This window comes from Neophocaena asiaeorientalis, unplaced genomic scaffold, assembly GCF_003031525.2.
Source record: "Neophocaena asiaeorientalis asiaeorientalis breed wild unplaced genomic scaffold, Neophocaena_asiaeorientalis_V1.1 scaffold118, whole genome shotgun sequence".
NCBI classification, from domain to species: domain Eukaryota; kingdom Metazoa; phylum Chordata; class Mammalia; order Artiodactyla; family Phocoenidae; genus Neophocaena; species Neophocaena asiaeorientalis.
Window position 1 is genome coordinate 3,115,921 of NW_020175528.1, and position 12,424 is coordinate 3,128,344.

The window sequence follows — 12,424 nt, forward strand, 5'->3', positions numbered from 1 at the left end:
CAATAAGGATGCATGAAATAAAATTAACCATTACCATTTTGCTCCCTCAGTTTATACCAAATTTGACGAAAATATGTGTAACAATGTGTATATTGTTATATTTATAATGTTATATTTCAGAAGAGAAGAGGGTAGAATTCATAGAAGAAATTGAAAATGAATGCACAAACAGCAGGACTTACCAATACAACTGCCTTTGGCCTCATTTTGTCCATGGCTTCCATTCACATTTACAAACATAAGTGGGGAGGACTTCATGATATGCTGGATGAAATCAAGCAACATCACAGAGGTTGGCTGAGAATCAGTCTTCTTTACAAGTTCTAAAGCAACTAAAACAATAAAAGATTCATTTTAAAGAGTCATGACAAATTAAATGGCAGTGCTTTTAAGAAACTAAACTTTGGTGACAAGAATTATGTCCAACACAGTGCTCATGATAAACCGATGGGCCTAAAAACACACTACAATCCTTTCTTTCTAATTTTAAATGTTTAATAATCACATGTATTCATCTGTTATATATCCATTCACCAAACATGTGCCATAGGCCTACAATACGCCTGGCACTGTGTGAAAATCTGAGGATTCAAAAAACCCTCAAAATCAGGTGAGGGAGTCAGACAAATAAACTAGTCATTATATGTTAACTGCACTAATCTACAAAAGAGGAAACAAGTGTCTGGGAATATGCTTGAAGGAGTTGATTCCTAGATGATGAGGAGTTGGTCAAACAGACAGGGTAAGGACAAGTGGTCTAAACAGATGGAGTACCATATGAAAACACATCCTGCAAGTATTCAGTAGTCATTTGTTATTTTTCAGGAACTTATAATTTTACTGATTGAAAAAGAAAGGCTAAATGACTATTGTTAAGTCATGAAATCTGTGTCAAATTTGGAATTAAATTTATAAACCATGAGCCAAATGCCACTCTGTATTATCCTTTCCACGTAATTTTAACAGACATGACACATATGACACCATCTTGCCAAGTTGGTAATATTTGTCTTTTAGATTGCCACAAACAGGAAATAGTTGATTCGACAACTCACAGAATCTTATTACCTCCCATAGACAAAGGTGCCAACCCTTATTTAAAGAGGTTTTTTTTAATGGCATTTGCTGTTTCTCAACCACTGACACAAGACCTAGCTAAAACAGAACTGGCCAAATATTTTTACCTATAATAATATCATATATCAAAGAAGAACTCATAGCAAGCAGCAGAAAATCTAGATAACAAAGAGGAAAACAGAATTACTTTAAAAGCCTAAATCACATTATGTAACAAGTAATATTGTAAAGAACTTGCTTGAAAATAGTAACTAACATAAACACTAACTATATATCTAAAATTATATGGAGAAAAATGCTAGTATAATGTGTATACATGGAAAAGAAAACAATTTAAGTTATAAAATTTATACCAGAAATAATTGTTTCTTACCAACATTTACATCTGTAAGTATTCGGTCAATGAACTGACAAAGAATTTGTCTTGGCTTCTGTACAATGGTATTATATTCCTCTGGACTGGAACTAAAATACAAATAAAATGTTTTTAACCCTTAAAGGGACTCACAGTGTCATTTGTAAAAAATTCTCTAAAGTTGAACTTATCAAATGTGCTTAGTTTTAATGTTGACACTGATAGTATTCTTCTGCAAAGTATCCAATCTGCAAAGTCTAGACCTGCCCTGCGCAATATGGTAGCCCTTAAACATGCTAGTGAGAACCTGATATGTAGTTAGTCCAAACTGGGATGTGCTACAAGTATAAAATACACATTGGATTTTGAATATTCATTACCAAAAATGTGTAATACCGCATTAATAATTTTATATTAATTACATGTTGAAATGATAATACCTGGATATACTGAGTTAAATAATATACATTGGGGTTTTTGTGAGGTTTTAAAGTTTTTCTTGTTCTTTTTTTACTGAAGTATAGTTGATTTACAATGTTGTGTTAGTTTCTCATGTACAGCAAAGGGATTCATATTCTTTTCCATTATGGTTTATTACAGGATATTGAATATAGTTCCCTGTGCTATACAATAGGACCTTGCTGTTTATCTATTCTATATATAATAGCTTGCACCTGCTATTCTCAAACTCCCAATCGAATCCTCCCCTCCCCCACCTTTGGCAACTGCAAGTCTGTTCTCTATGTCTGAATCTGTTTCTGTTTCATAAATAAATTCATTTGTGTCATATTTTAGATTCCACATATAATATGTGGAATATAGATTCCACATATAATATAAAATATATTTTAGATTCCACATAGTAATATAATATGGTAATAATATATATTGTTAAAATTAATTTCACTTACTTTCTTTTTGTAATGTAGCCACTAGAAAATTTCAATTACATACATGGCTTGCTTTATATTTCTATTGAACAGATCTAGACCTTTAGAAAATCAAGAGAAAACAGTTTCTTCAACAAAGAAATTCCAAGGGAAAAAAGAGAGGAGGAGAAACCCATAATGAACTTAAGGGCCATATCAACCAATTATAATATATGACTCTACATTGGATTCTGAATCAAAAATAAATATAGCAAACTATATATGACAATTGGGAATATCTGAACACAGACTAGATATCTGATGCTATTAAGAAATTATATTATTAGATGTGATAACGGTATGTGGTATGTCAAAAAAGTCTTTATCCTTTAGAGATAAATACTGGTATTTATTGATAAAATGATGCCTGGAATTTGCTGCAAAGTACTCTGAGGAGAGGAAGCGAGCCATGAATCGATCATTATTAGGTGAAAGGGGAAATCAGTTGTACCATTTTCTCTTTTTTTTTTTTTTTTTTTTCGGTACGCGGGCCTCTCCCGTTGCGGAGCACAGGCTCCGGACACGCAGGCTCAGCGGCCATGGCTCACAGGCCCAGCCGCTCCACGGCACGTGGGATCTTCCCGGACTGGGGCACGAACCCGTGTCCCCTGAATCGGCAGGTGGACTCTCAACCACTGTGCCACCAGGGAAGCCCCATTTTCTCTTTTATTGTAAGTTTGAAACTTTCCACAATAAAAATTCAATAAATGTTAGGGGAAAATACACATATTGAGTCTTAAGAACAATCATGAAAAAATAATATTAAAAGGAGATAGGGCCTCCCTGGTGGTGCAGTGGTTGAGTGTCCGCCTGCCGATGCAGGGGAAGGGTTTGTGCCCTGGTCCTGGAGGATCCCACATGCCGCGGAGCGGCTGGGCCCGTGAGCCATGGCCACTGAGCCTGCGTGTCCGGAGCCTGTCCTCCTCAACGGGAGAGGCCACAACAGGGAGAGGCCCGTGTACCGCAAAAAAAAAAAAAAAAAAATTATTAAAAGGAGGTACAATAATTAAGCATTGGAAGAGTATCCTAGAATCCTGAATGAACTCAACTTGAGTTCCATGATTTGTGTAAATAACCAAGGAATAGAACATAATAATAGAAAGCCTGTGTTCCACTACATAATGAGGAATCATACAGTTATTCGTGTAATCAACAAACATTTACTGAGTACCTATAATGCGCCACACAACACATCAGAAGCTACTGTTGGGAAGGTAAAAGACAGTTTAATGGAGGAGACTGATAAATCAATCTAGCCCTCTATCCAGGCTGGATTATGAGGCCATTCACCCAAACAGTTAACACAGGTGGAAGCATACATACGGGAAAAAAAGAAATTCAGTTTTAGAAATACTGAGTTTAAGGTCTCAAGGGAACAACTAAGTGGAATGTCCAAAAGATTTTTGGAATTACAGTTCTAGACCTCAAGTTCTAGCCTAGAGATATAGATTAACTTATCGATATATAATAGTATGTAACAAGCAAGGCTAAACACATTGTATTATTTCATATTTCACAAGAAATAAGATAGGGATATTAGACCCTAATTTGCATATGTGGAGACTGGTGCTTACAGAGATTATATAATCTACCACTATTAGAGCTAGTAGTAGTGGAAGCCTTGGATATGAACGCAAATGTAATAAGTAATAAGAAAGCCAGAGAGAACCCAAAGTTAAGGTTAGTAGAGGCACGAGGAGAAAAGGAAAGGGCCAGAGAAACAGAAAGAAAAACAATGAGAGATGTGTTCTAGAATCCAAGGAGGTTAGAATTTTAAGGAGGGAGCTGTCAACACAATCAAATAAAATTAGTTTGTTAAAATGTCCTTTGGATATATTTTTTTATTATGGTAAAATACACTTAACATAAAATTTACCATTTTAACCATTTTTAAGTGTACAGTTCTGTGCCATTAAGTACATTCACATTATCCTACACCATCACCACCATCCCTCTCCAGAACTTTTTCATCTTCCCAAAGTGAAACTGTACTCATTAAACAATACCTCCCCATTCCCCCTGCCGACAATTCTGTCTCTATGAATTTGACTACTTACATCTACACGTTGAATCCTATATTTGTCCTCTTGTGACTGACTTATTTCACTTAGCATACATCTTCACTGTTCAGCCATGTTGTAACGTGTCAGGATTCCCTTCCTCTTTAAGGCTAGACAATATTCTACTGTGTTTATACCACATTTTATTTATCTATCCATGTTTCCATTGGCACTTGGATTGCTTCCACCTTTTGGCTACTGTAACTAATGCCTCTATGAACATGGGTGTACAAGTATCTGTTTCAGTCCCTTTCAATTATTTTCGGTATATACCTAGAAGTGGAAATGCAAGATCATATGGTACTTCCATGTTTAGTTTTTTGAGATACTGCCATACTGCTTCCACGGTAGCTGCACCATTTTACATTGCTACCAACAACTTACAAAGTTCCAATTTTTCCTTATCCTCACCAACACTTGTTGGTTTTGTTGTTGTTGTTGTTTTAAAATAGCAGCCATCCTCATGGGTCTGCAATGGTATCTCATTGTACTTTTGATTCACAATCCCCTAATAATTAGGGATGCTGAACATTTTTTCATGTGCTTTTTGCCCATTTGTCTTTCTTCTTTGGAGAAAGTCTATTTAAGTCCTTTCCTCATTTTTGAGAGTCTCATACTCTACTGACCCTTTCCTCATTTTTAAATCAGGTTGCTTTTTGTTGTTGATACTGAGCTGTAGTTCTTAATATTTTGGGGATATTAATTCCTTATCAGATATATGACTTGCAAACATTTACTTTCATTCCATAGGTTGTCTTTTCACTCTGTTGATACTGTCCTTTGCTGCACAGAAGTTTTAAATTTTGATAATTTTTAATTTGATCTATTTTTTCATATGCTGTCATGCTTTTGGTGTCATAGCCAAGAAGTTACTGTCGAATCTAATATTGGGAAGCTTTTCCCCTAAGAGTTCTCTTCTAAGAGTTTTATAGTTTTACATTTAGGTCTTTGATTCATTTTGAGTTAATTTTTTTTGTCCTTTGGATTTTAAAGTTTTAGTGTAGAGATAAAGGCAGAAGCGAGATTGCAAAGGGTAAAAAACAGATGAAATGTGAATATTGAGAATAGCATGCTCTCTCTAAAGCTTGACCATGGAATGAAGAGAAGAATTGGGAGTTAGTGGTAACTAAAGGAATATATGAGGTCAAGAGGGTTTTGTTTTGTTTCCCTTAAGATGGAAAGACTTGAACAATTTATTCTTGAAATTTGGCTTTCCTTCCTGGGACCATGTATAAGTAAAGAGATAATCCTTGGACAGGATAATTATCATTAATCCTAATGACAATCATTAATATATATTTATTAATACAGGAGGAAAGGATGAGTACAGACTTCAATAATACAATAAATTCAAAACACAAATAAAGCCAGATGCCCTGCTTCAAGGAAGTCACTGGGGAGAGGGTAAGAAAGCACACAAATAATTTTAATCAGGTGTCATATACACCCAAAGCAGGAAATAACTAACTCTGCAGAGAGGATTCATGGAAAGTTGTGTATAAATGATTAGCTCACTCCATCACTTCTACTGACAAAACAGCTGAGTATATAGTAGGTAAGCTGGTTATTTACACAAAATAAAATTATGTATTTCATATAAATAACAACTTATAACATCCACATAGTACTATAAATGTACATATGTTTTCCCACTTAAACAATGCTAAAAGAAAAAATGAGAAGGTTAATTATTTTCTTGATTATTCAATCACAAAGTCCAATCCTAATTGATTACGTACAGGATCCAAGGCATCTACAGCTAATAACTGCCATGATGGAAATGGTCCTGGTACATAGTAAACACTCCAAAAAATTTCGCTGAATGAATGAATGGTTCATAAGAATCTTTCTGCATCTTGTGTCTCCTTCATCCTTAATGTATAAACTTTTTCAGACCTGTGGAATATCCATCTACCTGTTCTCTGCCACTAGACCATAGGCTCCTAGAGGTGGAGACTATGTTTTATTTCTCTATGAATTTCTGCAGCACCACTAGACCATAAGCTCCTGCAGGAGAGAAAATGTGTTTCACTTCCCTTTGCATCCCCTATACCACACCTAGAACTGTGTTTTGCTTGATAGAAAACAACTAAGTTACTGAAGTTAATAAATATTTGCAAGTAATATAAACTCTAGGTGTACAGAATCAAAGAACAAGTAGTTGTATTTATATGTGAAAGAAAAAATTTTGTGTTTCTTATCTTATTTAAACCAGCACTGACCAATAGAAATACAATGCAAACCACATGTGTAGTTTTAAATTTTCTAGTAGTCACATTAAGAATGTAAAAAGAAACAGGCAATTTTAATCCCAATAATATATCCGAAATATTATCTGAACATGTAATAATATAAAAATTATTAATGACATTGTTTATATTCCTTTTGGAGGGGGGTGGTAATTAAGTCTTTGAAACCCAGTATCTTACATTTAGAGCACATCTCAGTTTAGATTAGCCACATGTGAAACGCTCAGTGGCAACATTTGGCTGGTGTCCATAGTAGGTTATAGGACATCACAGATTTAAATATAACAAAAAAAATTTTAAGTCTGAAATTACAAGATAACATGAATTGTTTTAGACAAAGTCAGGAGATTTTGTCATAAACCAAGTGTAATTTGACAAGTGTCATTTAAAAATGTTAATGAGGAGGTTTGTGGTGGAGAGGAACCAGGATTGTGGCTGGTGGTCAGAGTTTCCTATAAAGTAACTCTGTAAAAAAGGTTATGCATTCATATTTCATTTGCATAATTTTTAAAAATCAGTTTTTTTTATAAAGGTGATGTGATTGTCATTTATTAGAGGTACTATCAGAATAAAGAAATTCATGGAAGAGTAAGGATTTCTTATTTTGCAACCTCTACCTTGGAACTGAGCTAAGAGGGTATACTTTTTCAAAAGTATACAGTAATATTTGGGTGGTAATTTATCACATAAAGTTTGGATACATTTAACAAACACTTGAAAACCTCCTGTGGGGCAAGTATCAAACGCCAGGAAAACCAAGGTACCATATATCTGCCCTAAAAGAATTCGTAGTTTAAAGGACAAAAAAGTAAGCAGGCAGTTTTAACACAGCATGGTTAAGTGTTAATAGAGCCAAGATAGAACGTAAGAGGGACACTCAGCCCTGAGTAGGACCTATCAGTCAAGGCTCCCTGGAGGAGGTGATACAAAGCTGAGTCCCTAGGGGGCTAGGCAGGTAAAATAAGGGAAGGAAGGTGAGTATTCCAGCAGAGGAAACAACATGTGCAAAGGGTCAGGAACAAGAACATAAGCTGCTCTAGAAACTGTCAGAGGTTCTACATGGCCAAAGAACAGGGAGGTATATCTAGAAATGAAGCTGAAGAGGGAAGATAAGGTCAAAGCGCAAAGGACTAACGAGTTTGAATTTTGTACTGAAGGCAATAGGACACTGAAGGGTTCTAAGCAGGTGAGTGAAGGTTAAACATGTCTCTAAAACATGAATTCAATTATGTTATTTCTCTATTTAAAACACCCCAATGGCTTCCCACTGAACTTAAAATAAAATCTAATTCCTCATTCTGCCCTATAAAGTGCTAAAGGATCTGGCCTCTGCCTACTCGCCCATTCTTAATACTACTCCCATCTTTGCTCCCTATGTTCCAGGCTTCTTCCTCCTCTTTAAAAAGTAGCCTCATTCCCACCTAGAGATCTTTGTATTTTCTATTCCATCTCAGACACTTCTCCTCCCAGTTTCACATGACTGGCGGCTTCTCACCATCCAAACCTCCTCTAGTGGCTAATGTTGCTGCTCCCCAGCCCCTCATCTCCCTCTCATTTCCCATTTAACATTTTAATGGCAACTATCACTGTTGGAAAAGATCTTGTGATTACAAAGTAATTTTAAACAGGAAGGTCAGAGAAGGTTCTTGGAAATGACATCTGAATGGAACTAGCCAGTGTTCAGAGAGAAGAAACGAGTGCAAAGGAATGAAGGCAGGAATGATCTTGGTGTATTAAAAAAAATAAAGCGAATGTCATTGGAGTAGAGTGAGCAAGGGAGGGATGAGGTAGGCAGGATGAGCAAGGCCATGAGGTCAGAGGTAGGCAGAGGCCAGATTATGGCAGACCTTAGAGGCCCTGGGAAGGAATTTGGATTTTATTCTAAGTATGTTGGAAAACCAAAGGAAGATTTTGAGCAGGGGAGTAACGTTATATAATCTACAATATGATTTATAGCTGTAAAAATCACTTTGGTTGCTAAGTGGGAAATCCACTGTAAGTGGGTAAAAGTGGAAATGGAGAGATCAGCTGAGAGGTTACTGTAATAGTCCAGATAAGAAATTTTGGTGATAGCAGTGGAGATGGTGAGAAGTGCTTTTTTTTTTTTTTTGCGGTACCTGGGCCTCTCACTGTTGTGGCCTCTCCCGTTGCGGAGCACAGGGTCCAGATGCGCAGGCTCAGCGGCCATGGCTCACAGGCCCAGCCGCTCTGCGGCACGTGGGATCTTCCCAGACCGGGGCACGAACCCGTGTCCCCTGCATGGGCAGGCAGACTCTCAACCACTGCGCCACCAGGGAAGCCCAAAAAGTGTTTTTAAAGGTACAGTTGACAGGACTTGCTGATGGATTATTAAGGGGTAAGGGAAAAAAAAAAATCAAGGATAATTCTTAGGCTTTTGGTTCCTACATTTACAATAAGCTGGGGAAGGAACAGGTTTAAGGACAATAAATCAGCAGTTCTGCTTTGGATATGTTAATTTTCATTTCTGAGTATAGATGTTGAGTAAGCAACCTAATATATATCTCTGGGCTAGAGTGATAAATTTGGGAGTTATCAGCATATAGATGGTATTTTAAGTTATGGGACTAGACAAAGTTACTGAGGAAGAGAGTGAAGATTGAAAGAGGACTAATGATATAGGCCGAAAGCACATACGGAGTCAAGAATGATTCCTAGATTTCCAGTCTGGAAAAATAAGTGAACACGGTATCATTTACTGAGATATCCCTACCTCAGTGAATAAGAGGAATTAAAAAAAAAAACCGAAAAGAAAAACCACTTGGGATATGCAAAGAATTTAAATTGGATATATTGAGTCTTAACTGCATATAGGACACCCAGGGAACAAATGGGTTATACTAACATAGTCTGCCAGTATACAGTTGCATATATGGTTCTATATGAAAGAAACATGGCTTGGAGACACGGATTTGGAGTCATCAAATAGCAGGTGGTAGTTGAAGGCACCTGTGCCACCAGGGAAGTGGATTGGATGAGAGTGGATGAGATCACCCAGAGAGACTAGACAGAGAAAAGAGTGCTAACAGAAAAAAACACTGAAGCAAAATTTATCCCTGAGAGACAGAGGAAGAAGAGCCCACACATTAAAACAGTAACATCTTACTTTTTTCAGAAATCTAATTGCCATGGTCAATGAAGAAAAAAAAAACTGAGGAGATAAGGTTTTGATGGCTTGAATCTGAAACCCAGCTCTAATACTAACTGCTATCTCTCTGACTTTGGTACTTCAATTTCTGTGACTCTGATTCTTAATAAACAGTGATAATATTTGTTCCATTCTATATCATGGAGATACTGTGAGACTGAATAAGCTTGTATGAAGCAGTTGCAATGAAAAAGTCATGACAATTAAAAACTATTATCAGACAATTCACTACGGGTCAGTTTTTCCATTCCATCTCTTAGAATGGCTACAAATGAGTGAAAGGTAACTATAAGCTCTGTTGATGAAAGCGACTAAAAATAAATCCAAGATCCTATTATTTTTACTAACAAGTAGCACAGAGAAAGAAAGAAAAGGGAAGAGAAGTACTAATCAGCAAATTCTATATTAAAGCAAGGTGGGAAAAGTACACTGAGCTTCACATCGAGCCTGAAAGATGAAATCTGTACATCAACTTCCTATATGAACACTTGCCTTCATCTTCTTTTAGAAAGGTAGATGTTACTTTACAAACTGTTAACACAAGTATGCTTGCAACATTCATACAAAGTGGAAAAAAAATCATACACACAACAATATGATGATTCAGTTAAGACAAGTATGGTCCCTTCATTTATATCCTCTTATGTATGTAATCGAGGAAGACTAAATGTCAGTGTCTCTGTACGGTCAACAAGTGGAGATGGACACAGCTGCACTGCAAAAAGAAAGGGAATTAAATATCCCATGGGCTTAACATCTTAACTTGGCTGCGTGCTAAGTTTCCAACCAGTTCAAGAAATCGGAAAGCAACTATTCCAATTGATAGTTCAACTGAAGCAGTGGTACAAGCTCACTTATTTTCTGTTCACAGTGGGTTACAAATATTTTTTTTTTAAAAAAGCAAACAAACAAAAACCCTGCCTTCTCGTCTTTAGGTCAGGTTTAGGAAAGGCTGTGTGTGTCCTGAATGGGGGCAGCAGCCATCAACATCTACCTACTCTCTTCGGGCAGAATACTGGTTTACACGATTTTACTCTTGGGTTTACAGAAAGGAAAAAAAAAAAAAAAGAGCTTTTGCAAATGGAACGTTATCTTCAAATGTTGGCAATACTCTGTGCACATTTATATTCTGTGGACTTTGTGGCCGATCCCTGGGGTTTCTGACTAAAATAACGGATTGAGGACTGGATGATCGATACGAAAGGGGTCCCATCTCCATAATGGCATATGGTTTCACTTAGAAACGAACTTTTCCTAGCAACTGGCCTTCCTTGACAGAAATCAGAACTAGTGATTTTTCTTCCGAGGGTAGTTTTGGGTCAAAACGTAAAGGTAAAAATCAATCCCTCCACCAGCGATCATAAAGCACAGAAACTGGGGAAAGTCCATGCGTCAAGTACTCCATGTAAGGGAAGAGGCTTTCAAGAAGCAAATGAATGTAGGAAAGTGACCAGAAAGTGTTCGGAAGGGACCTTTCCCTCCCGCTGCGGAGGCAATCCCCCTGGGGTTTGGGGGGGGCGGGGAGAGGGACGAGCTCCCCGGCGCCGCTGAGGTAAAGTGGGGCCAGCCGACTACCCCTCCCCTCGGATCCGCATCTCGCAGGTTTGCGGCGACGCCCCGCGTCCTTTCAACGGCCTCTCTGAGGGAGAAGCGCTCAAGTCAGCGGAGGAGCATCTCCACAAGGGCCGCGGCCTGGGTTAGGGGATCGGAGCCGGGACGTGCGTGCCTGGGAAGGGAGAGCACGTGAGACGCCGGCCCGGCCCTACCTGCCCAGCTCCCGCAGGGCCGGGATCATAGACGCCAGCTCCAGGCCATGCTCGCCCATGGTGAGGACGCGAGGTACTCTTCAACCACGCCGAGGCGGGCTCCTGGCGTCTCCTCAGCTCTGGCTGGTGAAAAAGCGCGGCGCCCGACGGGGGCTCGCAGGGCCCAAAACTCCTCCCGGAAGCCGCGGCCGATCCGCTCTCCAGGCCAGAGTTCTTTTCCGCGTAGGACTCGAGGGGGGCGGGGCAAGGGGCGGGGCGAGGGCGGGGTGCGCTCCGGTCAAATTTCCAGCGTCGGGGGCGTTCTGAGCCGGGAAAGCTCGGCAGGCGAGATTCGCGAGAGTTTTGGTTTTTTGCGGTCCTGCTCTGTCACTCACTCCCAGCCTGAGCGGCTCAGATAAGCCTGACCCCTGGATCTGGGGAGGAAAGGGGCGTGGTGGGCACCAGCGCAGAACGCCTCCCATCACAAATGTGAAGACTGAGACAATTCAGCAACTAAAGGCCCAGGATTAGACCGCAGGTCTCCCCGCGGAGTCACACCACCAGGTCCCTCATTTTCTACCACTTTCTTGGCATCCTTTCTGAGAGATACGGGGCAAAAGATGGGCTCCTCCTTGTCCTTTTTGTTTCAGCAGGGTTTTTTTTGTTTGTTTTTCCCAACTTGAAGTCTCCCTTAGGGTTCCTTGAGGATTCTCCCAACGTTTAATATTTAAAAAGAGGGTTGAATTATATTTATTTGTGTCTCATTTAGTCAGCAGCAGTACTATGTATTTTTATGTCACCATTACGGGCATCTATTACCTATGATTTAATTTTTAAAGTAAA

The 12,424-nt window shown here is 38.7% G+C and overlaps 1 protein-coding gene across 1 annotated transcript in view; it reads right to left on the reverse strand.

The window, feature by feature from the left end:
* Positions 1-11,816, reverse strand: part of ATR (ATR checkpoint kinase) — a 102,134-nt gene extending 90,318 nt beyond the window's left edge. Inside the window, exons 1-3 of the mRNA XM_024769090.1 lie at positions 11,603-11,816; positions 1,451-1,542; positions 183-332 (exon numbers count right to left, since the gene is read on the reverse strand). Of these exons, the coding sequence (XP_024624858.1) occupies positions 183-332; positions 1,451-1,542; positions 11,603-11,661 (301 nt within the window). The 5' untranslated portion in view covers positions 11,662-11,816. The remainder of the gene's footprint in view (positions 1-182; positions 333-1,450; positions 1,543-11,602) is intronic.
* Positions 11,817-12,424: the final 608 nt, after the last annotated feature.